This window comes from Oncorhynchus clarkii, chromosome 23 (assembly GCF_045791955.1).
Source record: "Oncorhynchus clarkii lewisi isolate Uvic-CL-2024 chromosome 23, UVic_Ocla_1.0, whole genome shotgun sequence".
Lineage (NCBI taxonomy): Eukaryota > Metazoa > Chordata > Actinopteri > Salmoniformes > Salmonidae > Oncorhynchus > Oncorhynchus clarkii.
In genome coordinates this window covers 2,818,708-2,832,363 of record NC_092169.1, presented here as the reverse complement: position 1 = coordinate 2,832,363, position 13,656 = coordinate 2,818,708, and the positions used below count along the sequence as shown (strand labels likewise).

General features: G+C 41.0%; 1 protein-coding gene across 2 annotated transcripts in view; it reads left to right on the top strand.

The window, feature by feature from the left end:
* Nucleotides 1-3,469: 3,469 nt before the first annotated feature.
* LOC139381988 (sideroflexin 4) overlaps nt 3,470-13,656 on the top strand; it is a 16,485-nt gene continuing 6,298 nt past the window's right edge. Inside the window, exons 1-8 of one of the 2 annotated variants that reach the window (XM_071125895.1) lie at nt 3,471-3,713; nt 3,842-3,907; nt 4,316-4,423; nt 10,847-10,909; nt 11,002-11,031; nt 12,763-12,817; nt 13,226-13,251; nt 13,448-13,501. In XM_071125895.1, coding sequence (XP_070981996.1) covers nt 10,892-10,909; nt 11,002-11,031; nt 12,763-12,817; nt 13,226-13,251; nt 13,448-13,501 — 183 coding nt within the window. In that variant the 5' untranslated portion in view covers nt 3,471-3,713; nt 3,842-3,907; nt 4,316-4,423; nt 10,847-10,891. Of the gene's footprint in view, nt 3,714-3,841; nt 3,908-4,315; nt 4,424-10,846; nt 10,910-11,001; nt 11,032-12,762; nt 12,818-13,225; nt 13,252-13,447; nt 13,502-13,656 lie in introns of both variants that reach the window. The other variant, XM_071125894.1, reaches the window with a different exon arrangement.

The window sequence follows — 13,656 nt, the reverse complement described above, 5'->3', positions numbered from 1 at the left end:
CCTGACCACTCTTGTTGGCTAACAAAGCTCATGCGTAGAAACACCTTCGGGTCTCAAGCGAACTGCGCATGTGCTCGTCGTAAATTTAAAGGAACTCCTTCGATATAAAGTGGTTTTGAATGAAAACAATATGCTTAATTACTTAAGACATTGGCTTGGATCTAGGTTGTGCCTTTAGATTTACCAACTAACTAAGAGTTTTTAACTTCTGTCATTGACTTCTCAAACCCCGGTCTGGTCTGTTTCGCAGGCGTTCCTGGTTGCGATGTTGCGCCTCTGTTGTACAAAAGCCTATAAGGTACAGTAACGGGATTTGGGAATGAAAGATAAGATGCACGACTTCTTCTTCCACCCAAAATAAAACAATTTAAAAAACACATAGTGAGAGTAAACCCACTGACGGGAAGTAGGAGAAGATGGAACAAGATGGACATTGGGCACATTTTCTTATCGATGAAACATTTGATCTCAATAAAGTTTTTTGTTCACAAAACTAGAAATCTGTTATGAACAGAGTGGACAAGTTTTGTTGACTTTGCCCTTTTTCAAAGTATTTTAAAATCGGGTTGTTTAGAAGGTGTGCAAAGGCGAATTTAGTTATTGCACGCCGCACTTCATAGAGCAGGTGTTCCCTAACGGAAATATGCATATGATGCTAGAACATGCAAATAGGATCTCGCTTGCTCGTGCTTGGCTCTGCCCACCTCCTTGCTTGTTCTGCCCACTATGACTAATTTGTTCCCTTTGGAAACGACAGGCTGTGGTCTTACCAGGATGTGTACTCAGAGCATGTGCAGACCAACTGACATTTTCAACCTCTCCCTGACCGAGTCTGTAATACCTACATGTTTCAAGCAGACCACCATAGTCCGTGTGCCCAAGAAAGTGAAGGTAACCTGCCTGAATGACTACAGAACAGTAGTACTCACGTCGGTAGCCATGAAGTGTTTTGAAAGGCTGGACATGGCTTACTTCCACACCATCATCCCGGAAAGCCTAAACCCACTCCAATTCGCATACCGCCCCAACAGATCCACAGACGACACCATCTCAATCGTGGGGCCCCTCAGGGGTGCATGCTTAGTTACCTCCTGTACTCCCTGTTTACCCACGACTGCGTGACCAAGCACAACTCCAACACCATCATTAAGTTTGCTGATGACACAACAGTGGTAGGCCTGATCACTGACAACGTGAGACAGCCTTTATGGACGAGGTCGGAGACCTGGCAGTGTGGTGCCAGGACAACCTCTCCCTCAACGTGAGCAAGATAAAGGAGCTGATTGTGAACTACAGGGAAAGGAGGGCTGTTATTTTTTAATTCATTTTTTACTTTAGTATATTTAGTAAATATTTTTTTAACTCTTTCTTGAACTGCATTGTTGGTTAAAGGCTCATAAGTAAGCATTTCATAGTAAGGTATACTGTACACATCAATGATGTTGCTCTTGCTGCTGGTGAATCTCTGATCCACCTCTACGCAGAGATCACCATTCTGTATATTTCTGGCCCATCTTTGGACACTGTGTTAACTAACCTCCAGGCGAGCTTCAATGCCATACAACTCTCCTTCCGTGGCCTCCAACTGCTCTTAAATGCAAGTAAAACTAAGTGCATGCTCTTCAACCGATCACTGCCCGCACCTGCCCGCCCGTCCAGCATCACTACTCTGGAGGGTTCTGACTTAGAATGTGTGGACAACTACAAATACCTAGGTGTCTGGCTAGACTGTAAACTCTCCTTCCAGACTCACATTAAGCATCTCCAATCCAAAATGTAATCTAGAATCGGCTTCCTATTTCACAACAAAGCATACTTCACTCATGCTGCCAAACATACCCTCGTAAAACTGACCATCCTACCGATCCTCGACTTCGGCGATGTCATCTATAAAATAGCCTCCAACACTCTACTCAACAAATTGGATGCAGTTTACCACAGTGCCATCCGTATTGTCACCAAAGCCCCATATATTACCCACCACTGCGACCTGTACGCTCTCGTTGGCTGGCCATCGCTCCATACTCATTGCCAAACCCACTGGCTCCAGGTCATCTACAAGTCTCTGCTAGGTAAAGCCCCGCCTTATCTCAGCTCACTGATCACCATAGTAGCACCCACCCGTAGCATGCGCTCCAGCAGGTATATCTCACTGGTCACCCCCAAAGCCAATTGCTCCTTTGGCTGCCTTTCCTTCCAGTTCTCTGCTGCCAATGACTGGAACAAACTGCAAAAATCAATGAAGCTGGAGACCCATATCTCCCTCACTAGCTTTAATCACCAACTGTCAGAGCATCTCACAGATCACTGCACCTGTACATAGCCCATCTGTAAACAGCCCATCTAACTACCTCATCCCCATACTGTTTTATTTATTTATATCTTGCTCCTTTGCATCTCAGTATCTCTACTTGCACATTACTCTTCTACACATCTACCATTCCAGTGTCTAATTGCTATATTGTAATTACTTCGCCACCATGGCCTATTTATTGCCTTACCTTATCTTACCTCATTTGCACTCACTGTATATATATTTTTATTTTTTCTACTGTATTATTGACTGTATGTTTATTCCATGTGTAACTCTGTGTTGTTGTATGTGTCGAACTGCTGTGCTTTATCTTGGCCAGGTCGCAGTTGTAAATGAGAACTTGTTCTCAACTGGCCTACCTGGTTAAATAAAGGTGAGATAAAATATCAAAATAAAAACACCTGTTGTATTTGGGACACATGTGACAAATACAATTTGATTTGATCCTGGTTTAGTTGTGAACATATTATACTTTCATCTCGAGTTGTTGTACCTTGGACAATGTTTGACCTTGCAGAGATTGTTAGGCATAGCAGAATTACCTGCTCGCTTTAGAAACGCCCACTCCTTTGCACACGCCCATACTCCGGTCTCCATATAATGGGTCGCAGTTGCTCGCTTCTAAAAATTCTCCAGACCTCAAAGGTAAGCATGACAACGAAGTGATTTTGGAGGTATGACAACGCAAGACTAGGGAGGACGTGACCGGTCTGACAGTAGGTGGCAGTGTATGCACCTCTAGGTTGGATGCGATCCGCAAACACAATTAAAATAAGTGTCTACAGCAGTGCGGTGTTTTAGGGCGTCATACAAATGTTTTGCGCAGGTAGGCTGCCTAATAATAACTTATCTAGCTAGGTAAAATACCTTTGGAATAAAATATATATATATATATATATATATATATATATATATATATATATATATATATATATATATATATATATACATACATATATATATATATACATATACATACATATATATACATATACATATATACATACCACTCCATATATATATATATATATATATGAAGTTTGTTGGCCAGTAACATAACGTAGCAGGCGTAATTGATAGTTGCAGGCGTAATATAAACTGGTTCGCTATCTGCGGATTTCTTAATTTTGGTCATTGTGCTTGCCAATTTGCACTGCCCAGCTCAGGCTGACTCTCGTGAACATGGCAAACGCTCCCTGCCATGTGATCAACTCCGGAAGTAAATTGTACATAGAACTTGACCTAGACACGTACAATTCAAACGGAGTTATTTCTAAATTTCTTTACATAATGAAACAAAATATGTAACCTATACACCAATAATTCACTGTGACTTTGTGGGTAGTCGTTGCTTTTTCAAATGGATATTAACTTACTTTATTGGAAAAACGAGGGCAAGGTGAATATCCCATCCATCAACGTATTAGATGAGCAATTAATAACATACTGTATGTAGTAAGCCACAGAATGCATATTTGGAATGATTGTTGATCTGAAGTGTTTAAATGCATGTCATTTATTTTCCAGACATTCCTCAGTCGACTACGCCTCTGGTTTAATATTCTTGACCCAAGTTCCTTGCTCTGCTCTGATGTGAGTATCCAGGAAATGTGAATTATGAATTATTACATTTTTTTGTAAACTCCACATGTGACTCGATTGTGGAGAGAACCGTTAGCTGGATTTGAACTACTCCCCGTTCCATTACACATACAAAATCCAATCTTACTGAAAAATATATCACTTGTTGGCCTATCCCTCTGTAGTGGTACAGGTGTACTACTCACACCACTCCTCTCAGGATCCCTCCCCATTGACCTATCTTACTCTACTTTCTTCTCTGCCTCAGCATATGACAACTTCTGCACTACTCTAACCCTGGAAACTGTATAGGAGATGTTATTATAATTAATTCTATGATTTGATATTTGATAGAGCGGTGGTAGGCAGCAACAGGCTCGTAAGCATTTATTCAAACTAAATTTTCCTCCTTGCCAGCAGCTCTTCGCAATGCTTGAAACACAGCGCTGTTTATGACTTCAAGCCTATCAACTCCCAAGACTAGGCTGGCAATACTATAGTGCCTATAAGAACATCCAGTCGTCAAAGGTATATGAAATACTAATGGTATATAGAGAAATAGTCCTATAATAACTACAACCTAAAACTTCTTAACTGGGAATATTGAAGACTCATGTTAAAAGGAACCACCAGCTTTGATATGTTCTGAGCAAGGAACTTAAACGTTAGCTTTTTTACATGGCACATATTGCACTTTACTTCTCCAACACTGTTTTTGCATTATTTAAACCAAATTGAACATGTTTCATTACTTATTTGAGACTAAATTAATTGTATTTATGTTATATATATATATATATATATATTCTATTAAGTTAAAATAAGTGTTCATTCAGTTGTTGTAATTGTCATATATACAGTGGGGCAAAAAAGTATTTAGTCAGCCACCAATTGTGCAAGTTCTCCCACTTAAAAAGATGAGAGGCCTGTAATTTTCATCATAGGTACACTTCAACTATGACAGACAAAATGAGAAAAGAAAATCCAGCTTGGGTTTGAAGAAATCAACTGTGGGAGCAATTATTATTTACTAATAATTGCTCCCACAGTGCTTACCTATTGCAGATTCAGTCTTCCCAGCCTGGTGCAGGTCTACAATTTTGTTTCTGGTGTCCTTTGACAGCTCTTTGGTCTTGGCCATAGTGGAGTTTGGAGTGTGACTGTTTGAGGTTGTGGACAGGTGTCTTTTATACTGATAACAAGTTTAAACAGGTGCCATTAATACAGGTAACAAGTGGAGGACAGAGGAGCCTCTTAAAGAAGTTACAGGTCTGTGAGAGCCAGACATCTTGCTTGTTTGTAGGTGACCAAATACTTATTTTCCACCATAATTTGCAAATAAATTCATAAAAAATCCTACAATGTGATTTTCTGGATTTTTTTTCTTCAAATTTTTCTGTCATAGTTGAAGTGTACCTATGATGTAAATTACAGGCCTCTCTCATCTTTTTAAGTTGGAGAACTTGCACAATTGGTGGCTGACTAAATACTTTTTTGCCCCACTGTATATAAATAAAAATGGTCAGATTAATCGGTATCAGCTTTTTTGGTCCTCCAATAATCGATATCGCCGTTGAAAAATCATAATCGGTCGACCTCTACCAGAAACCATGGAAAGATGGAATCATTCACACACACAACTGAAAGCACGAACCATCGTATTTTAAACATGGCAAGGTGGCTGGAAATATGGCCGAATACAAACAGTGTAGTTATTCCCTCCGTAAGGCAATCAAACCTGCAAAACGTCAGTTCCTTAGACAAAGTGGAGTCGCAATTCAACGGCTCAGGAATGAGATGTATGCGGCATAGTCTACAGACAATCAGACTATACATGGAAAACCAGCCACTTCGCGGACTCCGATGTCTTGCTTCCGGATAAGCTAAACACATTTTTCGCCAGCTTTGAGGATAACCGTGCCACTGACGCGGCCAGCTATCAAGGCCTGTAGGCTCTCCTCCGTGGCCAACGTGAGTAAGACATTTAAGCGTGTTAACCCTTGCAAGGCTGCCGGCCCAGATGGCATCCCTAGCCACTTCTTCAGAGCATACGCAGACCAGCTGGCTGGAGTGTTTAAGGACATATTCAATCAATCCCTATCGCAGTCTGCTGTCCTCACATGCTTCAAGATGTCTACCATTGTTCCTGTACCCAAGAAAGCAAAGGTAACTGAACTGAATGACTATCGCCACGTAGCGCTCACTTCTGTCGTCATGAAAGGCTTTGAGTCTAATCAAGGAACAGATATCACATCTACCTTACCTGACACCCTAGACACACTTTAATTTGCTTACCGCCCAATAGATCCACAGACGATGCAATCGCCATTGTACTGCACACTGTCTTATCCCATCTGGACAAGAGGAATACTTATGTAAGAATGCTGTTCATTGGCTATAGCTCAGCATTACACCCCATAGTACCCTCCAAGTTCATCATTAAGCTCGGGGCCCTGGGTCTGAACCCCGCCCTGTGCAACTGGGTCCTGGACTTTCTGATGTGCCGCCCCCAGGTGGTGAAGGTAGGAAACCTCCACTTCGCTGATCCTCAACATGGGAACCCCACAAGGGTGTGTGCTCAGCCCCCTCCTGTACTCCCTCTTCACCCATGACTGCGTGGCCACGCACTACCTCCAAGTCAATCAAGTTTGCGGACGATGCAACAGTAGTAGGCCTGATTACCAACAATGACGAGACAGCCTACAGGGAGGAGGTGAGGGCCCTGGTGAGAGTGGTGCCAGGAATATAACCTCTCACTCAATGTCAACAAAACAAAGGAGCTGATCGTGGACTTCAGGAAACAGCAGAGGGTGCACCCCCCCCCTATCCATATCGACGGAACCGCAGTGGAGAAGGTGGGAAGCTTCAAGTTCCTCGGTGTACACATCACTGACAAACTGAAATGATCCACCCACACAGACAGTCTGGTGAAGAAGGTGCAACAGCACCTCTTCAACCTCAGGAGGCTGAAAAAATTTGCCTTGGCACCTAAAACCCTCAAACTTTTAAAGATGCACAATTGAGAGCATCCTGTCATGCTGTATCACAGCCTGGTATGGCAACTGCACCGCCTGCAACCGCAAGGCTCTCCAGAGGGTGGTGCGGTCTGCCCAACGCATCACTGGGGGCAAACTACCTGTTCTCCAGGACACCTACAGCACCCTATATCACAGGAAGGCCAAAAAGATCAAGGGCAACAACCACCCAAGCCACTGCCTGTTCACTCCGCTATCATCCAGAAGGTGAGATCAGTACAGGTGCATCAAAGCTGGGACCAAGACTGAAAAACAGCTTCTATCTCAAGGCCATCAGACTGTTAAATAGCCATCACTAGCTAGCACCTTAGAGTCAGCTGCCCCATATACATAGACTTGAAATCACTGGCCACTTTAATAGTGGAACACTAGTCGCTTTAATAATGTTTACATATTTTGCATTACTCATCTCATATGTGTGTATATACTGTATTTTAGTCTATGCCGTTCCGACATTGCTCGTCCAAGTATTGTATATATTCCTTTACTTTAGATTTGTGTGTATTGTTGGGAAATTAATAGATATTACTTGTTAGATATTAATGCACTGTTGGAGCTAGAAACACAAACATTTTGCTACACCCGCAATAACATCTGCTAAATGTGTATGTGACCAATAAGATTTGATTTGAGATGGAGTATTTGGCTGTTTTGGCTTCCAGAGCCAATTCACCTTTAATTAGGGCTAGGCGTCCCGTCAACGGGGCAGTTGTAAATACTGCAGCGCCGTGTGTCACGATCGCAGATTTTAGAGAAACAACAAATGTTGTTAATATAACTGCACTGTCCAATTTACAGTAACTATTACTGTGAAAAAAATGGCATGCTATTGTCTGAGGAGAGCTCATAACAACAAAACACTTTTTTCCCCCCACCGCAATAGGTTTGATAAATGCACCTCTGAAGGTGAAATGTGTACTTAAATCAGAACAAGATTTCAGAATGCATCATCCAAAGGGTCCCAGAGATAACATGAAGTGTTGTTTTGTTAGATAAAATCCTTTATCATATCCTAAAAAGGTCCATATAGCATGCACGATCAATTTTGTATTTCCACTTGTTCAATTTGCAAAGAAAGGAATCTGTGAATCTAACCCTAAACGTTGTTTCATCCAGTCAAATCACGTTTATTTTATTAGAGATCCTAGAACGTAACCAGACTTCACTGTATCATTAGGGGTGTAGTATATCCTTTATGACACCATATTTGACCGATGACACGGGCGGTCTTCACTTGATTGACTAACTTTGTCAAATAAGCACCAATCGGGGTCAAACAAAGCTAGCTAAATAGCCAATGAGCTGTGAAACCCCGTATCTGTCACAACATTTGGCTGCTAACCTTGTGCGACAGCAAGTCTTTTCCTTTTGGTCAAAAATTGCAAGAATATGGAGAGTTATGAAAACTGGGTGTTTTGCAAATGTTGAACTTACAATATGGCTCCTAATACGGGAAAAGCTAAATCAAAGTCCAAGTATACAGATTTTACGATATTCTTGTAGAAAAATGTAATTTAAATGTGTCCTTCACAATTTTCCCAAATGTACCTGGGTGACTTCATACTAAATGTCACGTAGCTCGCTCATACTTCAAGTTATCAGTCTGAAACATACACTGCTGCCCTCTTGTGGACACCATCGGAATTACAACCAGAGTGATGGCTAGATTTGGGACCTTTCTGTTGCATTTCAAAGATGGTGGTAGAAAGAAAATACAACAAAAAAAAACCTTTTTTTTCTTTGTATTTTCTTCTACCAGATCTATTGTTATATTCTCCTACATTCAATTCATATTTCTACGAACTTCAGTATTTCCTTTCAAATGCTACCAAGAATATGCATATCCTTCAGGTCCTGAAAATTGAAAAAAGGGGGCTAACCCTGAGAAGTTTTAAACAGAACATGTAAGGTCCTTGGACTATAAGGATTAACGTTAGGCTCCTTTAGTGCATTATTTGGCTAGACTTGAACTTGCAGGCGTTAAAACATTGACTGTCCCGCAAAGGTCCACTTTGCTAAAAGTCAACTTAACCTTGGCTCCCAATCCCGTGGCTCCGTACGGAGGGTGTGAGATGCAATTGCGTAGCCTCGAGCTCCGAACTGCATAGACGCACACCTCCCAAATTTTGTAACAACGGAGAGGGTTCCGTATAGCTCCGCATTTTCATGACTGGTTGATGGTAGGTGGGAGCAGGAGGTCCTGTATAAATAAACTCCTTTCCTTGGCAACAGCTCTGCTCCAGGAAGCGCAAGAAGTATGGATGCTCTGACTTCTTCGGTGGCCGCATCGCAATCCTTGCTGTACAGCATTTTTTGCTATGCGGCCTCCGTAGAAGTCAGAGAATTCCTGCTTTCTTGCACTTTGCAGAGCTGTTGTAAAGGAAGTGAGTTTGTTTATACAGGACCTAACGTCCCCACCTACCGTCAACCAACCATGTGAATGCAGAGGTATACGGAGCCCTCCACATTGTTACAAAATTTGGGAGGCACACAGCAATGCGGTACAGAGTTTGATTTTGCCTCTGGAGGCTCTGCAATTGTGTTAACCCTCCTTACGGAGCCTCCGGATTGCATTGCCAGAGCAAGCATAAATTGTATTTAAGGCTGTAGAGTAGACCAGTGGTTTTCAACCGGTGTGCTGCGGCACACTGGTGTGCCTTGAGGAACTATCAGGTGTGCTGCGAAACCTTTCCTAATCTTGATTTTTTTTTTTTTAAACACTCACTTACAAACGTGACCAGTGGCATGAATGTCGGTTTTTGACTTGGGCGCACCAGTGGCGCTCAGATAATTCATTGAATGGCACACATGGTTACATCTGCATCTTTGTTTCAAGTCCAGTGCGCAGGAGCTGTTACAGTTGTATCATTTGAGGGGCGCACATCACAAGCAAAATGATTTGTATAATTTTACTTTGCCTGTGAGAACCATTAGCGAAGGTCTGCGGCTTTGCAGTAACGAACCTGGTCTCAGAGCATTTCGTATTATTATGTATATAAATCCAGGACATTATATTTAGTATGGTGTGTTACATTTGGTATGGTTACATAAGACGGATGGTTACTAAAGGCAAAAATGAAAGGGGTATAACGCAAACGTCTAGCATCTCAAAGGTTGCAAGTTCAAATCTCATCACAGAACATTTTAGCTAATTACTAACTTTTCAACTACTTAGCATGTTAGATAACCCTAACCTTAACCCTTTTAGCTAGCCGTTCCCCTAATCTTAACCCTTTAACCTAACTCTTAAACTTAATCCTAACTCTTAACCCCTAGCCTAGCTAACTTTAGCAACCTATCTAGAATTCGTAACATATCATACTTTTTTGCAAATTCATTACATATAAATGAATTATCATTTGTAACGATTCATACATACCACACGGAATGTAACATAAATGGAGTGCCTCAGATTAATTTACAGAATAATACAAAATGCTTTGAGACCAGGTTGCAGTACCACGGTGTCTTACTAACAAACAGAGCATGGCGTTGTCTGTGGTTGCACCTTTACAATGCAGAAAACCGCTCGTTGCTAGACCTTTCCGTTCAAAAGTGAGACCTATTTTACCGAAGTTCAAAGGGGTACACACAAATTAACCATGAGTAAAGGAACTATGAAAATAGTTTAAATAAACTCTATTTAATCTATGAAAAATGTTTGTCACTGAAAATGTATGGATCAGAAAAGTTTTTATCACATCAAGTTGTGCCACAGTTAAAAGAAGGTTGAAAATCACTAGAGTAGACTGTGAACAGTTCACTCACACAGGAGGCCCCACTGAGTCACATTTGGGGCTATGTCACAGATCTCTTTTGCTATGTGTTCTTGCTGCACAGAGAATTTCAAGCATCATGAATTGTAGCTCACAAAGGTGAAAAATGTATATTAAAATGAGGTTTTTCTTTTTCTCAGGCTGAAATAGAAAATGCCCACTCACTCATTGGAAGTGTGGAGAGAATGGTGCAAGATGAAAAGGTAGGCTAAAATTGCTCACACGGTAAGTTTTTCTATCATCATGGCAAATGTTTTAATTTGACACATTTTAAATCAAGTTCTGTTTCCTCTAGGCTGGAGATGCAGCATGGGCACTTTCTCTTGTAAGTGAGATACTACAACCAGCTAAGTCTACAACCTGTACTAAATCTGGCTTGTACAGAAACAAACTGTCTGATATCATCAGAGCGAATTGAAAAATTCTAACATTATACACTACCGTTCAAAGGTTTGGGGTCACATTTGAAATGTCCTTGTTTTTGAAAATCTTTTTTTGTCCATTTAAAATAACATCAAATTGATCAGACACACAGTGTAGACATTGTTGTAAATGACTATTGTAGCTGGAAAAAAATAAAATAATAATACTGGAATATCTACATTGGTCGACAGAGGCCCATTATCAGCAACCATCACTCCTGTTCCAATGGCACGTTGTGTTAGCTAATCCAAGTTTATTATTTTAAAAGACTAATTGATCATTAGAAAACACTTTTGCAATTATGTTAGCATAGCTGAAAACTGTTGTTCTGATTAATTTGAGTATCTGGAGCATCAGCATTTGTGGGTTCGATTACAGGCTCAAAGTGGCCAGAAACAAATAATTTTCTTATGAAACTCATCAGTCTATGCTTGTTCTGAGAAATGAAGGCTATTCCATGCGCGAAATCGCCAAGAAACTGAAGATATCGTACAACGCTGTGTACTACTCCCTTCACAGAACAGTGCAAACTGTTTCTAACCAGAATAGAAAGAGTGGGAGGCCCCGGTGCTCAACTGAGGAAGAGGACAAGTACATTAGTGTCTAGTTTGAGAAACAGACGCCTCACAAGTCCTCAACTGGCAGCTTCATTAAATAGTACCCGCAAAACACCCGTCTCAACGTCCACAGTGAAGATCCGATTCCGGGATGCTGGCCTTCTAGGCAGAGTTCCTCTGTCCAGTGTCTGTTCTTTTGCCCATCTTAATCTTTTATTTTTATTGGCCAGTCTGAGATAATGCTTTATCTTTGCAACTCTGCCTAGAATGCCAGCATTCCAGAGTCGCTTCTTCACTATTGACGTTGAGACTGGTGTTTTGCGGGTACTATTTAATGAAGCTGCCAATTGAGGACTTGTGAGGCGTCTGTTTCTCAAACTAGACACTCTAATGTACTTGTCCTCTTGCTCAGTTGTGCACCCGGGCCTCCCACTCCTCTTTCTATTCTGGTTAGAGACAGTTTGCGCTGTTCTGTGAAGGAAGTAGTACACAGCGTTGTACCAGATCTTCTGTTTCTTGGCAATTTCTCACATGGAATAGCCTTCATTTCTCAGAACAAGAATAGACTGACGAGTTTCAGAAAAAAACTGTTTCTGGCTAATTTGAGCCTGTAATCGAGCTCACAAATGCTGATGCTCCAGATACTCAACTTGTCTAAAGGCCAGTTGTATTGCTTCTTTAATCAGAACAACAGTTTTCAGCAATGCTAACATAATTGTAGAAGGGTTTTCTAATGATCAATTAGCCTTTTAAAATTATAAACTTGGATTAGCTAACACAACATGCCATTGGAACACAGGAGTCTTGGTTGCTGATAATGGGCCTCTGTACGCCTATGTAGATATTCCATTAAAAATCTGCTGTTTCCAGTTACAATAGTCATTTACAACATTGACAATGTCTACACTGTATTTCTGATCAATTTGATGTTATTTTAATGGACAAAAAAATTGCTTTTCTTTCAAACAAGGACATTTCTACGTGACCCCAAACTTTTGAACGGTAGTGTACATTATGGCTTGGTTATGGCATTTATTTTGATATCTTCCAAAGTTTTGATATCTCTGTTCCTGCAGTCTTCTGTTCATGCTGGTACTGGTGCTATACTTCCAGCTGTTTTCCGTCCTCAAGGTACTGTCTAATTAATCAAGTGAAATGTCTGATCGTAGCCTAGTTCTTTTCTCTGTGCTTTGTTACATTAGTCAAGCCAGTCTTAGAAATCCCAGACTAGGGCAACAAACATGGGTAACATTGTGGGAGGCTGTCTAGAGCAGGGTCTCCAGCCCGGTTCCTGGAGAGCTACTCTCTTGTAGGTTTTTTTTCTCCAACCCCAGTTGGAACTAACCTGGTTCATCTTATCCACCAGCTAATTATTAGAATCAGCTGTGCTAGATTAGGGTTGGAGTGAACCTACAGGATGGTACTTCTCCAGGAACAGGGTTGGAGAGCCCTGGTCGAGAGACTAGCTTTTTACAGAAAATAAGGGCAACAAAATCATGATATCTTTTAACGGCATTTTTCATTTAATTTATTTTTTAGCATTTTTACCAATATCAGCCCCTTTGGTAAGTGTTTTACATTTTATTTCATGGTGTATCACTTTTTACTCTAAATTGTTAGTACAAAACATTTTAATCACCCTAAAACTCCCATAGCAATTGCAGCTGGTGTATTTCAATTTCATGGTTATTTCAAATGAATTGATATCTCATATTCACCACACTGTAGTGGTTGATTAACATACTTTTCATTTTCCTTCAGGTTGTTGCCAGCTTTTTGCCACACAGTGGAGTCAAACCGGCTCTATTCTGGCAGGTAAGGGACTTGTAGATGATCACATCAACTGATATAATCATAACCAAGTACCAGTGGAGGCTCCTCAGAGGAGGAAGGGGAGGACCATCCTCTTCACTGAAATAATTTATTGAAACACTGTTTTGCAATGAAAGTCTACAGTTGACTTAACAGCA